The sequence below is a fragment of the Diadema setosum genome, chromosome 7 (assembly GCF_964275005.1).
Source record: "Diadema setosum chromosome 7, eeDiaSeto1, whole genome shotgun sequence".
Taxonomy (NCBI): domain Eukaryota; kingdom Metazoa; phylum Echinodermata; class Echinoidea; order Diadematoida; family Diadematidae; genus Diadema; species Diadema setosum.
The window spans coordinates 22,252,115-22,276,390 of record NC_092691.1 but is presented as its reverse complement, the minus strand read 5'-3'; the positions used below and the strand labels follow the sequence as shown (position 1 = coordinate 22,276,390).

The window sequence follows — 24,276 nt, the reverse complement described above, 5'->3', positions numbered from 1 at the left end:
GGGGAGGAGGAATGAGCTAGAAAGTACTGCATTGCTTTTTTTTTTCCAGAACATCACTTGGCAGTACAACCTGTTGTGTTGCTTTATCGTCGAATCGTCTTTATTCCTGAGAACATAAAATGGCCTCGTGAGCCTGCCAACTTTCTGTAGACATGGACTGGGGTACAATTTTTATGTTTGTTATTAGTACATGTAGATTTGAGATATTACAAGACACACCGTCATCCTGGTGCTTGCTTGGCATCGCGTAGCTGTTGAAATTCACAAATTATAAAGTGATATTGTGTAAACATAAAGTTCATGAAAAATAACCTTCAGATTATAACATGTAGGCCTATACTACTCAGTGTTATAAGGAAAGCATATTCAATTCAAGTCAATTCAATTCTTTTATTTCCAGTGAAAGTAAAAGAAGAAAAGTACAAATGATAGTACAAAATGTACAGCTTATACATTATGTATAGATAAATAAATATTTTAAAGTGAAAGAATAAACAATATCCTTAAGGCTTTTTTAAAGGCTGATTTTGTCAAATAATTTTACGTACATTAGTTTTATTTTAAAGTTAAAAAGTATACATGATAAAAGATATATAAAGAATACAATGGATATAACGCATAACAATGCGAACTGTATATAGCTTTATATATGAATAGTGCCTATACATACGATGTAGCTTTGTTTTTCAAACTCATATGAATGTACAGCACTTCGTGTATTCACCAGACTTGACAGGGCCGGCGCAACCGGGAAGGGGGTGGGGGTGAGGGGGGGGGGGGGGGGGGGTAATGGCATCTAAAAGTGCGAAGACCTTCTTTTTCCTGCTTGTGGCACCAGAAAATGTTAAGCATTTTTTCGCTTGTAAGCAAATTTTGGGACACAATTAACTGTCATCCAAAATGTCTCTCCCCCAGCCTATGATCCTCAAAATGAATCGACGTCCCTGTTCGAATAAACCGGGCCCCCTCACTTTTAAAAACGTAGCGCCGGCCCTGCATGTCATGCAAAAATAGTTATCCATGGCACATTAATAGTGTGACATATTGTTAGAGAGAGAGAGGGAAGGGAGAGAGAGAGAATAGAGAGAGGAGGGGGAAGTATGCAGTGGTTGAATGCTTTAAAAAAAATTATGTATTATCTCTCTTTTTTTTTTTATCAAATATATTATAAGTATACATTCTCATTTCCAAAGTTATGGTAGATATTGTGCAAATAACATTAATTTGATCCATGACGGAAGACACATGAAGAAGAGTCCACAAAGAAGGAAAGATAAGTAAAATAAAGAGACTGAAACACAAAGATATCTTAATCTTAGTTTGGCAAACACTGTCTTGTAATTGTATTAATTGACAACGACAGCTGAAGAGAACTTGATAGTGGGAAACCTTGCGAGTGTTATCATCACAGAACCCTAACTCAATTTTCTCATTATATCATAATATATTAATGGGAAATAGTGCAGTAAAAGGCGTTAGGACCAACCTTCTTTTAGTGTTGGAAAAGAGTAAAGTTTGTGTCTGCATTTTCTCTTATAGTCGTAATTTGCATTGCACTTGAAATAATTTGCTCATCTGCATTTTTTTAAAGTACAGTATATAACAGTTACGCTGAGTTTTAAGAAAACTACCATGAATAGATTGAGGAAAAACATGCAAATCAAACCCAGTTTGTATTTAAACAAACCAAAGGTACAAAAAAAAAAAAAAACACCCACAAACTTTTGAACTGGTGCGACGAAACATGTGTTAGCATGGAGATAAACACACACACACACACACACACACACACACATATATATATATATATATATATATATATATATTTGTTTTTCCTTCCTGTATCTGTGATACACTCCTCAATTTAATGATTTTTATTAATTGCCGTTATTGTTTACATGGTTGCTTGTCTTCATGTGTGTTGAGATTTGCAAGTGTATATGTGCGTACATATTTGTACTTATATGCACATGTGTGTGCGCAGATGTTTAGTTATACGTTGTACTTTTTGTACGTGTTTATATGTATGCTTGTTTGTGATTGTATGTATGTATGTATGTATGTCAAATTATGTAAGATTGACGCTTATATACACTCCTATTAGTGTTGTTATTTTCTGCTGCCTCTATCATTTTCGTTATTATTTTCACTAGTGTCTTGATCATCATTATTTTTTGTATACAATATCCATGTTCTGTATTTTGTCCGATTTCTCCTCATTCTTGATAAAGGGCAGGACCCGAAAGCTCGAGAAGTAAAATCAAATTGTGAGGATTCAAAAGCTACGTCTACTGCCTCTTCTTTACTCTCACTTATATATATATATATATATATATATATATATATATATAAGTAACAAAGCTGCAACAATGTTCATGCTGTATTCACCAACAGTTTATTTCTTCACACAAATTTTCGAGCGTCTCGCCGCCCTTTCTCAAGTGTTGAAAGGGCGGCGAGACGCTCGAAAATTTGTGTGAAGAAATAAACTGTTGGTGAATACAGCATGAACATTGTTGCAGCTTTGTTACTTATCTTTTTATCTTGCCAACACGTGGACAACCTTATCAACATATATATATATATATATATATATATGTATATATATAGATATATATATATATATATATATATATATATATATATATATATATAATATTCTATATATATATACATATATATATATGTTTATATATATATGTACATATATGCATATATATGTATATATATATATATATATATATATATATATATATATATATAAAGAGAGAGAGAGAGAGAGTCAAAGAGAAAAGAGCAACCACTATGATTATGGTTATTGCTTTCTTCATATAGATATTCCATGGGACCAATTTTACTGTCGCAGGAGTCATGGAACCAGGAATCGACCTATAGAGAGGACAGGGAATCAAATGCAGAATAAATAGAAATGAGAATAATTATTGCATGCTTTGCATAGACGTAAACTTCAAACGTTGGCAAAACAGGGATTGAATGGCTCCTTGATTTTGTGCAAGAACACACACACACACACACACACACACAAAGCTTGAAGCTCTCCGCCCGACCTGCTAGACCTATAAAAAAGTAACACAAGGTTTGGTTATTGCAACAAACTCATCATTACTTGATCATGATACATAAACATACTTTCTAAAAAGTCCCAAATGCGGTTATTTATTTTTTTTTTCATTTTATACAGTTGACCCTGGTTATAACGAAATCTATGGAACAGGTGAGGTACTTTGTTACATCGAAATGGCGTTAGCCTGTAAATACAGATCTGAATGCTAAATAGGTCAACACTTTGTTTTTCACGAGAATTTGTAATATTAATATTCCGTGTAAAGCGAGTCCGCAGAAATTACATTTTGTAGGGTACGGCATTCGTCTTTATTACAACTATATAAAACATTATTACAGTTTGCTACTTTATCTCTCTAGACTCCCCTCCCTCTTGTCTCCCTTTCCCATTAGTGTTTGCATGTTTTTCACTTCACTTCTATTCATTTTTCTTTGTATCGGTATCAGTTTTGTTGGTTTTGCATACATTTAGCCTAGTTACTGTTCTCTCTTTGACTATATCATTATGTGAACATTTGCATAAAATATAGACCCACCTGCCATCTTTGTATGCGACAGTCAAATTTGCAGCACGTAGACTGAATAAGACAAAATTATGCTGCACGTATATCATGCTTTTTTGGCCAGAAAAGATGTAAAAAACATTAAAAAACACCACCTATATAGCAACAATAAACTTCGTGCATCACAACGAAGGTATATATTGACTAGTACTAGTATGCTGTTCACTTATTTTTTATTTATTTATTTATTCATTTATTCATTTATCACCCAGTAGCCTGCCTTATGTCATAATACTAATGGACGGTGCTCGCATGGATGATGATATGATAGCTCCATGCATGGATTATGGTAGATACATTACATAACATCTGTTTCTCTACTCATGGCCCATTTCATTTGTTTTGATACACGGTTGACCCCTCAACTGACCCACTCACAAGTTTTGTCCACTGGTAAGAAAGGGACCGCATGATGTTGATGAACGGTGACATACGGATTGTAATTGTACATCTACATTGTATATGTGCGAGGAAAGCGAATGAATAGGTGAGATACGAGCTAACGAGGTTGATAGTTTTGCCTGTATTGTCAATAAAGAGTCCTCCCACACTGATTGCGTACTGTATCCTGCCCTGTCAGTAGCCCGGAAATCAGAAGACGTCACACGTCCGCCGCGCTGGTAATTACTCAAACTACGAGACTTTATTTTGAACAAACAGTCAGTGGAAGTTGCATTATGTCAGAACGAGTGATAGTGTCTATTGATGACTTGTCATAATTTGTACCAAACGAGCAACTCTACAACTGATATCACACGATTTCCCTATTCAATCGGCTTCAGTCCCAGCTATTCACTTTTGTGTTTTCAAAGTGAATGCCCTTCTCTGTACCGCTCTCGAATGATGACCATTGCTTAAATTCAGTACTCATTATTCTAGCTAGTTTGAAATCCTGTTGTGTAGAAGTACTTACTCCTGTTACTACCCTGCTAAGACGTTTCAGGCAAGGTTTGATGAAGTTTCACTTTCAGAGCACATCGAGTAAGTAGAACAGAAATGAATTCATTGCAACATGCAAGTTGGTTTTAATGTCAATATAGACAATAATATTAAATGACAACTGACAAAGTCAAAGTTGTCGTGTACTGTATAGTCGGATTATAGAAACCATAGCTTGTCAATTCATGTCAAATATGTCTATGCTGTGTATGATCCATAAAGTGGAAATTATTATGTGTTGTTTTCTTTCTGTCAAAATAGAAATGAATTTGTTCATCTATATAGGGTCACATGCATGGAGCTGGAGCGAGGACCTACACTACAGTGTAGTACATGGTAGTGGCCAGTGGGATACATAGTACAATGTACATGCACGTACTCGCTACTTTGCTTGAGACATTCATGCACAGTTATGTCTGTCATGTTATTTGCACTATAAAATATACACGTAAAACATTAAGTTCTGTTCATGAGAATACACAATGCGTGACATTGTACTGAACATGATTAAATTGCACCAACATGGTATGTTTCAACATTGTCAAACGGTGATGTCCAGTGACAGTGTGGTTCATTGATATATGTGCTACATTTGACCTAAATGCTGACATGTTGTAGTTTTGATTCAGAAAAATGCAAATGAAAGGAATGTGCTTAGTTTAAGACTATAAGAGTGCATTTAACTAAATATTATTGGACATATCTCCATTGCATTATGAATGGTTTTAAAAATCGGATACGTTATTGTGCATGAAAAACATCATATTTTTGATCGATCTATGAATGAAGAGACTATACTGGAAGTAGAACTCCAAGATCCTGTCATATTTACCAGGATGCTATATTTGAAGATTGGTGTTTTCTGCATTGTAACATTAAAAGACAGTAGATGAATTAATGCAGCTATCAGAATATGCAATTTAGTGAAGTACGTAGAATGAATCCAGTGTCTCTGCATTTTGTGAATGTTTACCCATTATCAATACTTTACACTTCTGCCTAAATTATTGCAATGCCAACCAAAGCTTTCTCTTTTGCTCTGCTTTTCTTGAATATTAACATGATTTCTTCAAGTATAGATCTTCATGGCAGTTTACACGTACACTGTATGCTGAGTCAATACCCCTTGATTAGAACTTTGAAACTGTTTGTATGTATTGAATGTGGGATCAAATATCCCATTGCACAGCAAATGTACATGTAGTGAGATTTGGTATAGTATTAAGAGATCTGATACATGCTTGTAACAGAGAAATGATGGGCAAACTGGAAAGTAGGCCATACATGTAAATATTAAAAGTTGTGTTGTTTCTGTTATTTGATCATAATATCGTCGTCATCCTATTGTCGCATAGAAGTAGAAGTAATGGTAGTATTCCCTTAGTGCTACACTACATTTATGTACTAGTACAATGTAGTAGTAGCATTATTTTTCCTGTTGTTCTTAAAAAATGACTTCATTATTACTGTCTTCTACAATGTAATTATTAATCATTATTATTTTCACCATTGTTATCACCATCCTCATCATCTTCATCATCATTACTACATGTATTGCTCTACCACTTCTACTACTGTTGCTATTCTTGTTTGTATCAACTATTGTTATAATTCTGTTACCAGTACTTTCATTGTCGAATCTGAGTTCAGGGCCCAGGGAATAGAAAACATCTACAGTTGAACCTCTCGTATCCGGACAAGTCGGGACCGGGGCTCATCCGGATAAGGGATTGGGCCGGATACGGGAGACTCAATGCTTTATACATGTACATATACATACACATGTACTGATGTAGCCCATTGTAGTACCACATGTAGTAATGTGTATACTGCAACCTTTTCATTGTTACACTCAGTAACAGACCCCAAAATAGAGGTGTATGTTAATGTTGGAAGTAATAATTATGTAATTCATGTGTGTTTGTGTAGGAGTTCTCAAGGAGTCGGGAATCCTCCTTTCCTCCCGTAATTAAAAAAAAAAAAAAAAAAAAAAAAAAAAAAAAAATCACGGCGAGATTGCGTCCGTATAATAGAGAGATCCGGATAAAGGGAGGCTGGATAAGAGAGGTTCAACTGTAGTTGTGGGTTATAGAGAAATAATGCCATGTACAAAGAATTCTATTTTATACTAATATAGATCACAATGTTTTATTCTTTCTTTTCTTTGTCTCACTCTTCTTTTTCTCCCGTTCTATTTGCTGTATTCCTTAGTCAGGCAAGGCTGATTTCTGAGGAAAAATGGAGCACCTGTTCCTTTCTGCTTTGCTCTGCTGCACACTGTACAGTAGCCATGCCACGGTGCCCATCATTGCTAAGATCACTCCCGAAGGTGAGCGCAGTGATTTCTATCTGTTTTTTGTATTTGCTTTTTCTTAGAGGATTGAATATATGGTGGGGATTCTTCATTTGTTGGCCTTTGTGTTTGCCCATTTGATTTAATAGTGTTCTTTCATGAATTGATTTGACAGAGACAATCCTATTAGATATTGTAATCATGTTGAATGAAATAAATGGGAGAATTGCGGATAACTCTAAATCATCAGTCTGTTGTCCTAAAGGAAGACCAAAGGGGGAAAAATGATGGTAAGTGGTTGCAGCTGACTTATCGGTTCAGTGCTGTGATTCTTTTTTTTTTTTTTTTTTATTCGAGCCAAATTGTGCAGGAATCTTCTTCTACAAGAAAACTTTACTGAGTACTGAAATGAAGTCAAATTAGCTTTGAGCATTGTACATGTACAGTGCTTACTGCTTCAGTGATTCCTATTAAGTTACCTCAGTACAGTTTAGTGTTTGTTTGTTTTGATCTGTTTTGTTTTGCCAATGCGATATGGCCAAGGTATTTGATTTATAGACCATGACATCCTAATTTGTCATGGGAAGTGTACAGCGACTGTGTGTTTGACTTGTCTTGAAATAGAATGATCATCAATAATGTAAAAGCTGATATTTTGACGAATCACTGTGGGACTGTGAATATAACAACATGTAAAAAAAATATTGCGAACAGACCTACACTCACATGTACAATTGTACTAATAAATTTGCATGAAAAGACTGACTGTTTTACGCAAGTTGCTAACTGTTTTTGAATTGAGAAAAAATGATTTTCACATTTCTTTTGCTCATATATTCAATGCCTCCAGTGAAATCTATCAGACTATATATAATAGTGCATATGGCACACTTATGATGGAAAGCTATACCACAAGCATCAGTATTAGATAATTCAGTGGCACGCACTGAAGCATAGTTCAATCGCTCAGAAATTTAAAGTGGCGATTTGTATCACTGATGCAACAGCAGCAGTGATGCTGCATCCAATGGTGAAATTTGTCAGGTCGTGGAGGTTCAAGAGGCATTTGAGAAAACTAAGCCAATAAATTATTTTATCCAATTGTGGTAAATTTCCTTTCTGAATAATAATTTGAAAATCTTATGGTCTTACTTTCCAGGGTATTTCCCTTATCTGATCTCATGGTATGAGTTGATGGTTTGATATGAAATTATGAAGTGAAGTTGATATGAAATTATGAGGTGAAGTTGATAATGTGTAAGAATACTAGCGCAATTGAAAACAATTGGCAATAACCCCCCCCCCCCCAAAGTTCTAAGCAGATTCGAAAGACTACTGTAAGCCCTTTTAAACTTCTAAAGATATAATTTGAATAGTAGAGGAAAATTTTCATTGTTGACATTGCGGTAACTGGAGTACTGCTCCACATGAAAGGGAAACATACCATGCTTCTTTCTCCAACAGCTGTAAGGTGCATTGAGGTGAGACACCCCAGGGTTTCTGGAACAAAAAAAAAAAAAAAAAAAGGATGCACATGATCAGCCACATTTGACAGTTCTTGGGTTGTGGTAATTAGCAAACAGATATCTTTTTCAGATTTTCTTTTTTTTTTTTAATTATTATTTGCAGGAATTTATGAGTAATGGCCGGACAATTCATTCGCAAAAAAAACCCATCGATTTGCGGAATATTTCATGCCAACCCTCAAGATTAGTGAGGTGTGAGCATATCATTGTTATTAGTTTCCTGTCCCCATAAAAGGTGCCACGTCAATACACAAACCAGTGATAACTGAGGAAAGGAGTGTGACCGTAAAACCCAAAACTTGTGAAGGTCAACAGTAGGCCCATATAGACGATGACTGGAGCAAGAGAGAACATTCAGAATTATCCATCCAAATAGTTTGAAATGCTTCTGAAGATAGTACTTAGTTATAACTTGTAAGGCATAAAACCTTGATATTGAATAATTCTATATTCTCAACAACAAAGGTCATAATCCATTTTATTATATGGTTTTATTGATAGTCAAAATACTTCAAGAGTAATGCAAATACATACAGCTGTAGGAGACCTTCAACTTCAATATCCTGTGGTAGTAATTTTCACAACTCATTACCATCAAGTCCACGGCTGCATGTACTGTACATTGTACATAGTATGTACGATACAGTTAAGTATTGTGTCTGCACACTTCGTGTGCCCATGACCCAATTTGCATTCCCTGACTTTATTACACACTGCTATTCCAAGTCATACACATGCGTAAATTGTAAGACATTCAGGTTTTAGCATTTTGTAACAATGCTCTATAAATTGCTCTTTCCTTTGTCATTTGTTAATACGACAATGACCTTCCACTGGGGAATATTCAAAGCACGACTATACTCTGCCAAGGGGAAAACTTTTAAACCAAGCATTGCAGTTTGCTATTACCAGGTACACTGTAGACCTAGGTAAATCAAAGAACTGTCTGGTAATTTGCAAACGTGTAAAATATTAGTTATTGTGTGATATTATTCTCTAGAATGAGGAAGTTCATCAGGAGTTGTGAAAGTTGTTGCCTATTAGATTGTTGTATGCTTTCAATCATGTATTGTAAACATTGTATACCAGTAAGGCTCATTCATGTACAGAGAAGGAAATGTTGTACTTAAAGGGACTGTACAGTACTGGTTGAGGTGGGGATTCATGTTTTGAACATTCCTAAGCGAGATAATGAAAAACCTTAAATATGAAAGAGCATGTAATTTTAAGAAGGATTCAACGTTTATTTGATGAAAATTGGTTTTCAAATGGCTGAGATATCCAAAAAAGTGATAATAATAAAAGGCGACAGGCCACGCCTTTTATTAGGATCTCTTTGTTTCACCTTGTTTTTGGATATCTTAGCCATTTTAAAACTGATTTTCATCAAATAAACTTTTGATACGCCTTAGAATTGCCTGCTCTTTGACATCTCATAGAGTGGTTTCTGAATATCTCACAAAACGTTAAAAGCTAAATCCTCACCTCGACCAGAACTGTACACACCCTTCAAAGGCATAATTTGTCATTTGCAGATGAAACAAAAACCCAGCATTAGTTCTTTAAGATAGTTCTTAAATGTGAGTTAGGGATAGACACAACCGCTGTAAAAATTTGAATTGATAAAATCGATGTTAAGTATTGTTAAATATACAAAATGTGAATAATAGTTATAATAAAAATGTTTCCAGACTAAACCATCTACAGTTACGGTTTATTGATAGAGTAAATCTCCATATATTTTAGGCTTTATTGCAAAAATTTTACATGATAGAATGTTTTGTGGTACAACAGACCTTCATGATACATTAAATGTCATATCTTGAAATTTTTTAAAATCACTGTTCAAAAAGGTAAACAGGACCTTAAAGTGTGTATTTCCAGATGTTACTATGCAGTACGTACAATGTATGCACATATCCCGGTAGCACTATGCTGCGATCAACTCGAACATGAAGCACTTGGGCTGTGAAGGTTTGCCATTAGAATCTCTGAAGTGGTGATATTTTGGGATGAAATTCCGCTTCAGAAATTGAATCAATATAATCTGAATATGTTATAGGTCAGTCATGAATAACTCACAACACAGGTAAAACTTGGATTCACAAATAATCCTTTTCTGTCCGCATTAATGATTTTTGTTGATTTGGTCAATCTATTACAATGTAAACTGCCATGAAATTGCTACACTTCGATTGCATGAAATAAGAAATTTGGAATTTAATAATGTGCGGATGCACTAGCCAATCCATTGCCTGTACATGGGCATCAGAGACATTACCCTGGTGTGCTGTGTTGTGCATTATGGAAAGAGGTTGGATGAATAAAAACCTCTTTTCAAGACCATTGGAACACTATATAAACATTTATTACATCATATAAAGCACCAGCCTATTACTGGTGAAATAGGCTTGTTTTTGTTTTGTTTTTGTTTTGTTTTGTTTTTTTAGAGGTGCCTGAACACCCTGGGGTTAATGCCTACTACGTAGACTGCCACATGCACCCAATGCCCATCTGTTGCTGGTTTACACTACTCTCTTGAGTTTAGAAGAACACATTGTACCTTTCAGTGTATAGACATTCTCTCCAGCAAATTTTAATTTCTTGTGTTGGCACTCTTCCTCTATCTCCCTAAACTTGTTGAATTTTGTGACATTGTACCAACAGTTGTATTCAACCCGTTGAGGACGAATCCCGAGTATTGTACTCGGGCAGGTGTCTATGGGAAATGCATGTTGTAGCAAAATCAGTCCGTCCTCAACGACGGGTTAAGGGAATAAGTGATGTCTCTGGCGATCAACATCATATCCACAATATGGAGGTGAATATTTTCAATAGTTTGTGCTAGAGTAGCCTAGCTGCACTATTTCAATTTGCGAATCAGTCAATCATGAACCCTCCCTTATTTCTGTAGGTTTGGATAAAGAGAGAGAGAGAGAGACAGCTGTGAACGTTGGACCAGAAAGGGACAAGATCTTTCCCAAGACTGCCTTTAGATTTGGTGATAAGTGTGAACACAGGGTCTGTGCTAGCAGAGAAGTTCAGGAAAAGAGAAGGTTGCTTTCACCAGAGGGTAACAGAGGGTGCATGTACTATGTAGATATAATGGATTTGACAAGTTGTTTCAAGAACTGAGTGACTTTTTCATGTCACGCCACTGATTCCTTTGAGCGAAGTTGAAAAGAAGAAATTACATACTATAGGTGCCCCTAATTCACAGCAGGATGCACAAGAATCATGTATTATTCACATACTGGTCCTGCTTGAACAGACATCTTGAACAGACAGCTTGATAGACAAGAGGGGCTGGAGACAGTTTAAGTATTGTATTAAGTGAATAATGGTTATTTAATCAAGCAATAGTATTCATTGTGAGATTGGCACAATTTCTCCTTTTTAACTGTTGCAATTACTGGCCAAGTACCATGGTAAAAATCACATTTTTAAAGGGTGTGTACAGTTCTGGTTGAGGTGAAGATTTAGCTTTTAATGTTTTGCAAGATATTCAGAAACTACTCTATGAGATGTCAAAGAGCTTGCAGGTCTATGGGGTATCAAAAGTTTATTCGATGAAAATCGGTTTTGAAATGGCTGAGATATCCAAAAACAAGGTGAAACAAAGATATCCTAATAAAGTTGGGGCATGTCGCCTTTTATTATTAGCACTTTTTTGGATATCTCAGCCATTTGAAAACCAATTTTCATCAAATAAACGTTGAATCCTTCTTAGAATTACATGCTCTTTCATATTTCATAGGAAGCTTTTCATTATCTCACTTAGGAATGTTCAAAACATGAATCCCTACCTCAACCAGTACTGTACAGTCCCTTTAAGGTATCATCATACAATATTTTATTTATGCAGACTATTATTGTCAGGCCAGTGGCACAATACCATAGGAATTCTAAAGTCACTCAAAGGAAAAATAGTTTACAACAGTGTTGATATCAAATTGATACTAATATTCCTTTCTTACAAACCTCTTTGACAAAATATTTATGACTGCACAATTGTATTGTGCTTATCCAATACATCTAACATCTTTTTTTAAAATCTTTGAATAAAAAACCCCTGACCTGTGGCATTTGTCTTGACAATGTTGTGTACTGTTCCAACAATTTTTAATGCATTTTGTCATGTAAGAAACAAGAGAGGTTGTGAAGACTGTGTTATTGTCGCATTGCTATCTGAACCATAACTGACCAAATCTACCACAAATCTAGATTCTGGCCAGTGACACTCTGTGACTGTGATTAATCTTTTCCAAGATGAACTGAACTTTATCATATTACTTATAGATTATGCTATGCTATGTACATGTACATTGTACCTATTATGTACATGCTCAGCTTCATTTGTTTTATGTCATATCCATATCAGTTTGAAAGATGCTGGTAATCAAATTGAAGTTGTGGTGAGAAGACATAGAATCCCACCACACAGGTATACTGTAAAACGAGGAATGTTCGTGTCTGTTTTAATTTGGTGAATTTGGCGAGCGCCAATATTCGTGAAATTAAATTGAATGCGAAAGTTCTTGCCTACACAATATGCATTGGATGCCAGTGGCAATTTGCAAAAATTTCATACCACAAGAAAGGTCGTTGGCTCCAATTTGCGAAATTTTCATGCCGCGAATATATCTTTTTTTACAGTAAAAGTAAAAGTATTGTGTTTTTGTGTGTGTGTGTGTGTGTGTTTTGTTGTGTTTTGTTTTGTTTTTTAACTTAATTTTTGGAGGGTGTCAAAGTGACACTTTTGGTAGTCTCTGATCAAGGCATCGCTGTCTTGATGTCATGCACTACAGCTGTACATAAATGCGACGTACAGATGTACCATTACCACTGACAAGTAGTTACCACCACCTGTTACCTGCTGATGTTTCAAAACCCTGGTAGTAAAATAGTGTAATAATGCTGTTCATACATTCACGGTGGTTCGAGAGCTTTTAGTACATGTACTGTAAACCTATGACAGACGGGGAGAGAGTGAGTAAAAGAAAGATCAATATTAGAGGGGTGGGGAGGGGGGGGGGTTAGGGGAGGTGGAGAGGGAAATAGGGAAGAACAAGGAGAACGTGATACAAGTCCTCTTGTTACTTCTTATTGGAAATGCTGGTAAGGTGTCAAGTGTTATTTTTGATATATGTGTACAGTGTATGTGCGCTCATCTGTTTTGTGTCTGAGGATGGCTACTAGAATTACAATAAACAAAAACAAAAAAAAAACACACATGCAAAGTATCTTGGCATTGTGAAAACACTGCAAGTACCAGGGTATCAGATGTGAAGTGATTCTTCGAAAGGTATTTAACTTTATCATGATCTTTAACAGTTGCCATACCAGTGTATCATTAAGATTCCAAGGCTTTTTACAACATGAACGTCCAACAAAATTTTATCACGACTTGCATCCAGGACCTATTGTAAACAGGTACCATACACACTGATTTGATTGTCTGGTGTAGATTTGAAAGAACTTTTTTATCGAATTTATGTTTAAATGTCATCACTTTTCTTCCTCTTTGCGTCCAATACAGAGAAGAGGAAAGTACATGTATGTTGTTTTTGCTCTCTCATGGTTTTGCCTACATCATTATTTTATTGAATATATTGTCATGTGTCTGCCTTTCCTTAAATGCAGATCTCATGCTCAAAGCTATTGAATGTCAGTATTCTTAAAGTGTATCATTTATCTAATAGTGAATGAACACTGTCTTTTCTGTATACAGCTGAGGAATCTTTGCAGATTAACAAAGAACTTAATATGTACATGTATGTACATGTATGTGTGAACATGTCCCTTTTAATATTACGGAACATGTCATATGTTTTGTTACTTCAACAGGTTTGGGATGGAGAAGATGGGAGCGGGGGCATGTCTGAACATGATGCAAACTTGACTTGTGTTTCTCTCAAATTCTCATTCTGTTTTTTATCAACTTAGGTATACAATTTCTGCTTGAGCATGGTGCGGATGTGTTTTCTAATTCCAGTCAAGTTTGCTCGATTATGGATGTGTGTATGTAAGCTGATTATTTTTACCTCTAAAGCTCAATTTAGGAGACTGGGGAGCCTAGCTTGACCTTGCATTCACCTCTGCCATTGTGAATGCATGTGTAGCCAGTACAGGGAATAGAGAGTCACATGTTTGATTGACAGGGCAAGGTGTCCGGGTCAGAGATGATTTGTAGATGACAAGAAGATTTAAACTACCCTGTTTGTCTGTGTGTGAACACACTTTGTACTTGCTGAACATCATATAGATACAGTTTAAAGAAATTTCAACAATGTCCCTGTATTGAGTGAAAGCCTGTATCAAACTGTATGGAGATATAATACACGCCATGTGTTTTGTGAATCGAAACTTAAAAGTACCATGCTGGGAATGGTTGATTTGAGACTGAGATCCACTGTGATAAAATGGGAAATAGCATTATCAATGGTGTTACCGCAAACACCTCTTCCTCATGTACTTCACCAGTCACCATGCAAGCCTGCCTTCAAACAACACATAATATAAAAGCATTATCCACTTCCCAGAGAAATCTTATACGGTACTACATTTACACTGGCGACCACAGCAGCCACGTTTGTCCGAAATGTATCATGTAGTGCGCCATGTTGGTAGGTGGGATATTCTCCCTTTTTTCTTTTGTCACCCCGTTTTGCCCACAGTGGCCTGAAACGGGATTGCATTGACCACCCAGAACATGGTGTGAACATAGTTTTGCTATAAAAAATGTACCTTGTAAGTTGTGTTATATTGTGAATGCTGGCCCACCTGCAAACCTTGCAAAAATAAGATATGTATAATATGGTGAGAACAGCAATATAATTACACATACACACACACACACACACACACACACACACACACACATATATACAGCTGTATGGTATATATTTTATGTAACATATGTATACGTGTGCATACTTATGTATGATTTAAATACTAGTGTACACAATATTTCAGTATGCCATATTGCAGACCTTTCAGGCAAGTGCTCTTGACACGTTGACCACTTGGCCACTGTTTAGCGCATAACGGCTGAGAGGGCTCTGCGAAAATGGAATTCAAAGTTGTTGAGCTACTATCCAATCACTTGGCATTGTGCCTCATTTTTGTTTTGTTTTCTCTCTCTCTCTCTGTTTTTCCCCCAGTGGCGCGCGTTCGAGAGATCTACTCCAGCCCCAAGACCATGGGCTTCCGCATTCTAAAGAGAGAAGACAGAAGCTTTCTGGTTGGAGGCCGTGAGAAGTTAATGGTCATCAATCATAATGATCCGGAGAATCCACATATTGTAAGCCGTTTTATTACAGACCGTATGGAAGTAGCGGTAGTTGTTAGTCATGCATTATCAATCAATGAGTGTGCCATAATCAAGTGTGTGTCTGGGTCTTCTTGTTGATGGGCAAGTCCAGGCTTTTTTTCAGTGGTATATTTAAACTTAGATCAGAGAAAAAAATGAACTTTTTTTCAGAAATTTAACCAACCCCCCTGCTTGGATATATTCCTGTAGGTACAGTTGTACTAAAGGATTTTTACTGAAAGCACAAATAATGATTTTGATCATTCATTTAAGCATAAAATACTTTTTTTTCTTGAACTAGCTTTGTTCTCAAAAGTCTCTGAATTTAAAAAATGTTTCAAAACATAATTATAATCAATGTGTTAAGCACAAACTTTCATGTTAGTATAAGACCCCGTTTGCAGTGCAGGGCTGGGCCGAGCCGCTGCCGAGCCCGGCCTCAATTCTCCATATCGCATATAGCTATAAAAGAACCAACGTTGGCGGCGCACTAATTTAATCGGCATATTTTGGAGCCTTTTGCAGTCAACCCCACTTCCGGTTGCAGCTATCGCTCCGCGGGCTATTATGCATGCATGCACGCTGCGTGCAGCGGCGCGGCTAGCGTCCCACACACTTATTCATCGTGTACAATTTTGCCATAGGCTTCTTGTGTGGAGAACTTATACAAATCTGTATATGTGGGACTGTAATAGAGATTGTCGCGTGCGATGAAAAGATTGTACACATGGGTCAATTTTCAACTATTTTATCTAAGTCAAAATAGTAAGATATGAAGTGAAAACATTCAGATTGGGGTTTCAGCATCTCTGAATTCTGTGAAGGGGTATAGTTTCAGTAATGTCGGCCTCATAAATGATCTGAAGAATAGATGAACATGGCACATTCATTGTAACAGTTAGCAGTTGTAACTGTGTACTCAGCACTAGCAGCAGTGCAATGGGCCTCTAGTTCGCCGGGGGCAGTGGGGCAGGTGTCAGGAGCAATAGTTCTTGAATCTTTCGCGATCATCCATGATTAATAGCTTTTAGAAAGACACTCGCTGAAAAGGTAAAATTTGCGTGACCGATGTTGAGTAGACGCTACCGATGCAAGTGAAACTGTGCGTTGGCATGCAGTGTATTGCGGTGCAGTGCATTGCGTACGTAACGCGTTGGCGATAACCGGAAGTTAAGCTGACTGCATAAAAGCCAGGATGTTGATTGCGCAATGCATTCTGGGACGATATTTTGCTATATGCAATATGGAGAATTGCGGCACTCGGCCCCGCAATTTTGTCCGTTTACAGTGCCGGGCTCGGCCTGGGCTTTTAATTCAAACCTTTCAATATTTTGTCGTAGTGGCGCTCTGCTTGTAAACAAACACTATTATTTGGTGGGCGCCGACCTTAGTCTGGTTTCCAGACCCTTTGCCAACTGGACTCCCCGGCGACGAAGTTGCCGCCTCTGCTGAAGGCAAAGGACTTTGCAGGACAAAACCACCTTAAACTATACCAGTTTTCGACGTTGAGGGCATTAATATCCTGAATAGCGAAATAGTATGGGCAGAGGGTCTGGAAGCTAGACTAAATTTGGAAACGCATTTGGCCCAGGTTGCATTTACGGTGAGAAAAGGCTGGACTTGGCTGCGGCCAAGACTACTGTATAAGCTGTTATTTTCGCAAATTAGAAGGTGACAGACATTTTCGCAAGATGTTGATTTCGCGAATTGACACCAACACTATCTTGCATGTATTGTTACTCTAGTGTATGGCGACATTTTCGCGTGTTGTTAAATTCGCGATCCAACTATGATTCGCGAAATTCGCAAAAATTAAACCCTCGCGAAAATAACCATTTAAACAGTACCTCCAGAGCTTGGCCAAATGCCCGGCTGATTTTGGTACCGCATTTGGCCTTTTGCGCGTTTACAGTGAAATGAAGGCCGGTCTCGGCCACGGCCGAGCCCGGCCTTTTCACTCACTGTAAACGGGGTCTAAGTCATTGTCATTGCAAGGTCACATTTACCCAAAGCTGTGAAGTATTGACATTTTTTTTCATTTATACATTATAAAGGGGATATGTCTTTTTTCTTGCAAACTTACTTTGAAACACTGTTTAGATACATACACCGTTTAGATACATACACCGTAGAGTGAAAGAATCACCTAACAAAGTATTTTGGAACTTTTGTAGGGGATTGCACTTATATTTCTACTCCTCCCCTCCTCATTTTAGAAAGGTTGTCTATCATTAAAAAAAAAAAAAAGATATCTTGCTTTTTATCACATAAAGTTGATTTGAAAATAGAGCACAAATTTGAATTTTGTGTTATTGATTTCATAGTGGATAATGATAAGAAATACTGATGTACATGTATTTGCAAACTATGGCAATAACCGTAGATGAAAACATCATGTGTCATTACCCTGCAAGATCACAAATATTTTAGTACAGTGGACTGTTTTTACACAAAATATGACAATCTCATTAAAAGGAGTTAAAGGTATTTTGATAAGCGTAGTCACAAATATTGCTATGTAATTAGCGTCTGTTATGTCAGTGCTTGTTTAAATGAAAGTCTGCTGAATACTAAAGATGATATTGTAACGGGTTCACTCTCGCTCACGACCACTCCTCCGAACAGGGTACAGTAACTCACTCTCTAAACACGACAGCTGATCTCACAATTTCCTTTGAAATTACAAAATGACTGAAGCCTTTATTGAAAGGTGAAACTGACTTACTCAACAATCGGCGTTCACAATTCTATGCACCCGGACTGCACTTGGCTACTTCTATAAACTGCACCTAGCCACGCCTTCTTCAGATCTCGCCACCGGTTCCTGTTCCCTGCTTCTTCCCCAAACAATCCGCCCTGCTCACTTGCCCCCCTCCCTTTTATACCCAGAGCCCATGCTGTGCTCGTGCCCTACGGGCTTGCGTCATTTGTGGCGCACGCACATTTACATTAACTTCTATTTGAATGATTCTCTCATAGTCTTTATATCCCATTCCGTGACAATATCGTGGAAACAAACAATACATGCACCATGACACAAAACACATTTTGATCATAAACATGAATATGTATTAAAATTTGCTTCCCATCACAGCAAAATCAATAGCAGCTACTAATACCAGTTCATACAACAACATTATACATCTGCTCTACAGACTGCTATTTGTAGTAAAAGCAAACTGATTAAACAATCTTTAAAAAAAACACTTGAATTTTTGAGTTCTTTAAGCAAGGCAAGGCAACTGCTCATTTTAAGAGTATAAACATGAGGATTGCTATACCTATTTGATTATTCATTCATCTCAAATTTAAAAGATATGATACAGTACATGTCCTTGTTCTTTGATTATGGCGTAACAGATTTGAAAAACTATAGAGATATTCAAATTGTGTGTTATTTTATGAATTTTCCCTTTGTTTCTGTTGTTTTCATATTTCTGTCTGTCATCAATAAATGTACACATGATTTTCTTCTTGTCAGTTTTTTATCTGCCATGTGATGTACAAGTGGTTTTCTTTTAAAAGTTCTGAGTTCATTTATCTTTGTGTTTGATCTGATGCAATCTGATGCATGTTTTATTCAGCCACTTTTGTTTGCCGTAATGTACACCAGCTTTATTCTCACTGACTATTTTCCATTAGGTTTAAGCTGGAAATTAACAAAACCACACCCACTTTTCTTGTGAAAACCTTTCTAACGTCATTAAAGTATCTATTACTAGCTATACCTCTCCCCTCCCTTTGCCGATGTGAAGCTTGTCCTCGGAAATGCGGATGTGAGAAAAATGAATGACATGCGCTCCTTTCTTCTGTATGCCCTACAGATTACTGAGACATTCCAAACGTGTAGAACTGACGCCTTCTTTCAGTGCCAACAGCAATCAAGATTTGTAGCGGAGGTGAGCGATCAAGTACTTGCACTTTTTAGTTTCTATCCTACCTTTTTCTTCTGTCTCTCTCCCTCCCTTTCTTTCTCTTTCTCTCTCTCTCTCTCTCTCTCTTTGGCGGGATCAGTGTTTATCTTATTCATATCATTATTGTGGGAATTTGTAAAGTGCTTGTGGTGTTGAATGAACTTTCAACCAGGATCAGCTCTTCTTCCTGTGGAACAGGTGAAATAACCTTATACTTCTGCAAAGCTGTTTTACATGCTCCTCTCAAACCGGAGTTTCCTTTGTAATGAGTGTGTTTGATGAGTTTAGTAATTGATCCCCCCCACCCCCAATAAAAAAGAAAAGAAAATCAAATTGTGAAAATTGTGTCTGCATTGTACAGTGAGCAGGAGTAGAAACATTTCTGTGATGTAGTTGGAATTCCTTTTCTTCTGAAAACCTTGCATGTTTTACCAAATTTGTTACTCATTTTTAGGATGTTACAGCCAATCGACAAGAAAGTTGACTTTAAAACATATCGCAAAATCAAGTACAAGTTCCACTTCTGCACACAGCATGCTGTACCCACAAAGTGCTTGAATGTGGTAGCACTATGATCTAACATGGGTTGGGTTTTCTTCACCTGCATATGCACCTGCATAACTTATGACTTTATCTAAATCTCTTTGTCACATAGTCATGGTTGAATATTCATCCCGTGCAAATACTGAATGGGAGGGGTAGTTGGGAAGGGGGGTTTGCAGCCAGAGTTTCAGGTAATGTTCTCTAAACTCTTCTCTCCTCCACCATTTTGCTCTCCTGCTTATTTCTTTTCGAATCGTTCCTTTCTTTCGTTATTGTGCCGTCAAGAGAACATTATCTCTGAATATTTTTTTTTTTTTTTAACTAATCGAGAAGATTGCAAGTGGCATAAAAGCAAATGAATACAATATAGCAGCAATTCATTAAAAGGTATGTAGATTTTTTTTTTTTTTCCTGGGGGGGGGGGGTTACCTGGCAAGACACACTAGTATCATAGCAAGATGAACTCTTCATGTTATTGTAAACATGGAGAACATGTCAATATACTATCATCTTGTTGTTAGAATGTGTATCTCACTGGCCTGGAAGCTGGGTGGCCACCTGGTGGTGACTTGAGTCCCCACTGATTGTGGAGACATCTCCATGATGTAACATCCTAGAGGCTAGATTGGTCTCCAGGGAGTCATGGGAGAATCAAACATGCTCATCTTTTTTGGAGACATTTTCTAGTCTCCATTTAGTCTGAAAGACATCTCTATGATGTCTTCATCAGTTGCAGCTATGGTGCCGAGACTAATTCGTGTGTGACTGGGGAAGTGCCTCCTCGAAGCCTCCTCTGCAACCTTGCAGAGACCTCATGGCAACTTACAATGTACCGAGATGACAATGTGGAGACCTCACAAAGATGTCTTTGAAACTCAAAAGTTGCCACTATGACCTGGGCTGTCACTTAACGTTGTGGCGAAATGCCCGCAACTTTCTGGCGAATACCTTGTCACCTTGTTTGGAGATGTTTTGGGTATAATACTGGAGTCGCCTCTAACCCAATGAGGTCGAGTCTCGAGTGTACTCGGGCAGTTGTCTATGGGAAATGCGTGTTGTAGCAAAATCAAACCATCCTTAACAGGTTGATATAGTTAGAGCACAAGCCTTTTCTTTTTTTTTTTTTGTCTTTGAGTCACAGGAATTGCTGCAACTGATCAGTCTCAGTTGTCACTGCGAGATCTTCTCTGGTAAGGTATGCTTTCTTTAGCATACAAGTCTGTTCATCCACTCAACTTATAACATGAAGACTTTAAAGAGCCAAAAAGTCAAAATCATTTATTCATGATGTATCAAATTTAGTTCTTTGCAATCATGTTTCAGCAGAAAATGTGCCATCATTTGAATTTTCTGTCATTGTTCAGGAAGTTGGGATTTATGGACTGTGCATTTGGGTCATTTTTGGTATTTATGTTGTGCCACAGAGTAGACAGAAAAGATCAATTTCTGTAAAAGATTGTTTTTGCTTCAGGGGGGTGTTTCACAAAACCATTCTTAAAGTTAAGAAGGACTTAAGTGCGACTGGTGATCAGTTCTTGCGTGCTATACTTATCAGAATCTCAATAATTCAGCACAAGAACTGATCACCAGTCGCACTTAAGTCTTTCTTAACTTTAAGAACGGCTTTGTGACACACCCCCTTGATCTTCTCTGAGTATTTCATATTTTCTGTAAGAAACAATGATGCTACACGTACCCCAGTTTCAAAAGGGACTGTACACTTGTTAAAGATTAGCTTATCACAATTTTTTATTCCTTTTAAAAAAAATAACAATTATATCAAAATATCTTAATTGTTGTTTTTTTTTTACTCATCATTGATGGTAGTAGTAGCAGTGATGTTGTCGTGGAAAACTCCAACCATTTGATCTAGTCTTTATCATGTCATGTCACATCAGGACAATCATTGATGTTATGTTGACTGTGCATCACAGAACCAACAAAACGTTGCTCGACTCTAATATAAGATTTGAAAAGGTGGTGCTACTGCTAAATTGATAGTTTAATAGTATTAGTCATGGACAAAATGTGTTGATAAAGCATGCTCACTTTCAGTTTGATCTGATAGTCTTTTCATTTTCATCCTGTTGTTTGTCACATTCATTGCACAGCCAGCATGGCTTGGTATTACAGATTAAGTGCTTGAATGGACAATATACTTCGGAGTCTCTTTTCTCGGTACACTTCTTTACAGAGTATGTGCCTTCATTCCAAAATTTAGATAGGTTAATAGGAGAGTCCATTTGATTTGAGGTAGTACATAATTTTAAAGCTTAAGCTGTGTTTATACTTCCCCCTTTCGGGTCAAAATCAGCGTTTTTATACACGTTTAGTTGACAACACGTTGCGTCCTTTCTCACTTTGTTATAAATGTTGTTTCAAAACATCATTTTAAAATGCACAAATATGTGTGTTTACAATCGCGTTTCTGACAAATCACGGTTCACAGGGAAGCATAAATGCGACTCACATCACATAGCATTTAAAATGATGTCATCTCCATCGTGAAAATGTATGTGCCAGGCCAGCCGACCTTTCGATTACTAACTAATACTGTGCTGCGCAACACAATTTGCAGGTGCTGATCCCTCAAGCTCCCTGTTGGTGCATTACTTTATACTGTAAATGGTGACACTGACAGACATTAATGCATGAAGAGCTCACTACATATCATACATTACAATTTTGTCAACAATTTGTCAATGAAATAAATGCTCGTATTTCCTATCATTATCCACAGTCCATATGTGTGTATAGCATAGCAGGGATCGAGGTGGGACCTCGCCCCAATTTGACCTGCCTCTGCTGAGGTCAGCGAAGCAAACGCAAGCGCTCTTTCCAAGCTTGAAGAAAGTGAGCATGAATAGTGCTCCGGTGAACGGCGTTTTGAATCAGTGTTTTGAATCAGCGTTTTAAAATGCTGATTCTGCCTTTGCAAATTGAGCACAAACACACCCTTAGAATCTGGTCTTTCAGAATCTGCCCTGAACTAAACAGCCATGTCTAGTGACTTTTTGTTGGTTTTATGGTGCAAGGTCGCATTTTTCTCCTTTTTTTTTTTTTTTTTTTTTTTTCAGTTCATTTCTGTTGCTGTTGTTTCCCTATTATGTTTCACCTGCTGAGTAGTATCAAAGCTGCAGGGTACATGTATGTTTAAACTAGGGGGGAAAAAAACGCAGACAAATTTAATCTACATGTACATGTAGCAACAACATGAAGCGGAATCTTGTTCACTTTTTTTGTGTGTGCGTGTCCTTATATTACTCCACTTACCGTGAGGAACAAGATATGTAGCACATTGCACTTCTTTGACCTTCCTGCAGCTACATGTACTACCAGGAATCATTCACCAACACTTGTAATTGACAAGTAGCCAATTGATAGTGTGATTTTTTTTCCCCTTCATGGATCAGAAGGGTGATATTCATAAAAAATGCTTGTATTTTTTGTCCCCGCCGAACGAGTTCGAGCAGGGGACTATGAAACGGGCTCCGTACGTGTGTGTGTCCGTCCGTCCGTCTGTCCGTGTGTCCGTCCGTGTGTGCGTCCGTGTGTGATCAAAATCTTCAATTTGCTACTTCTCTGTCATTTATGAGCCAATTTTGATTCTGTTTGCTTTATATGATAGCACTACATGGGAGCTTTGAAACTTCTACACAGAATTTCAGTCGTGACCTTTGACCTTGACCTTTGACCTATATTGTACATTTTGCTACAAAATGCTACTCCTTCGCCATTTCTAACCCGATTTCGATTCCGTTTGCTTTATGTGATGGCACTAGGTGAGGGCTTCAAAACTTCTACACAGAATTTTGACCTTTGACTTCTTTGACCTTTGACCTTGATTTTTGACCTGTATTGTACATTTTGCTACAAAATGCTACTCCTTCGCCATTTCTTACCTGATTTCGATTCTGTTTGCTTTATGTGATGGCACTAGGTGAGGGCTTCAAAACTTCTACGCAGAATTTTGACCTTTGACCTTTGACCTTGATTTTTGACCTGTTTTGTACATTTTGCTACAAAATGCTACTCCTTCGCCATTTCTTACCCGATTTCGATTCTGTTTGCTTTATGTGATGGCACTAGGTGAGGGCTTCAA

At 37.2% G+C, this 24,276-nt stretch overlaps 1 protein-coding gene across 1 annotated transcript in view; it reads left to right on the top strand.

Moving 5' to 3' along the window:
- Positions 1-6,254: 6,254 nt before the first annotated feature.
- Positions 6,255-24,276, top strand: part of LOC140230500 (semaphorin-1A-like) — a 103,925-nt gene continuing 85,903 nt past the window's right edge. The window contains exons 1-3 of the mRNA XM_072310654.1: positions 6,255-6,915; positions 15,569-15,708; positions 19,542-19,616. Of these exons, the coding sequence (XP_072166755.1) occupies positions 6,825-6,915; positions 15,569-15,708; positions 19,542-19,616 (306 nt within the window). The 5' untranslated portion in view covers positions 6,255-6,824. The remainder of the gene's footprint in view (positions 6,916-15,568; positions 15,709-19,541; positions 19,617-24,276) is intronic.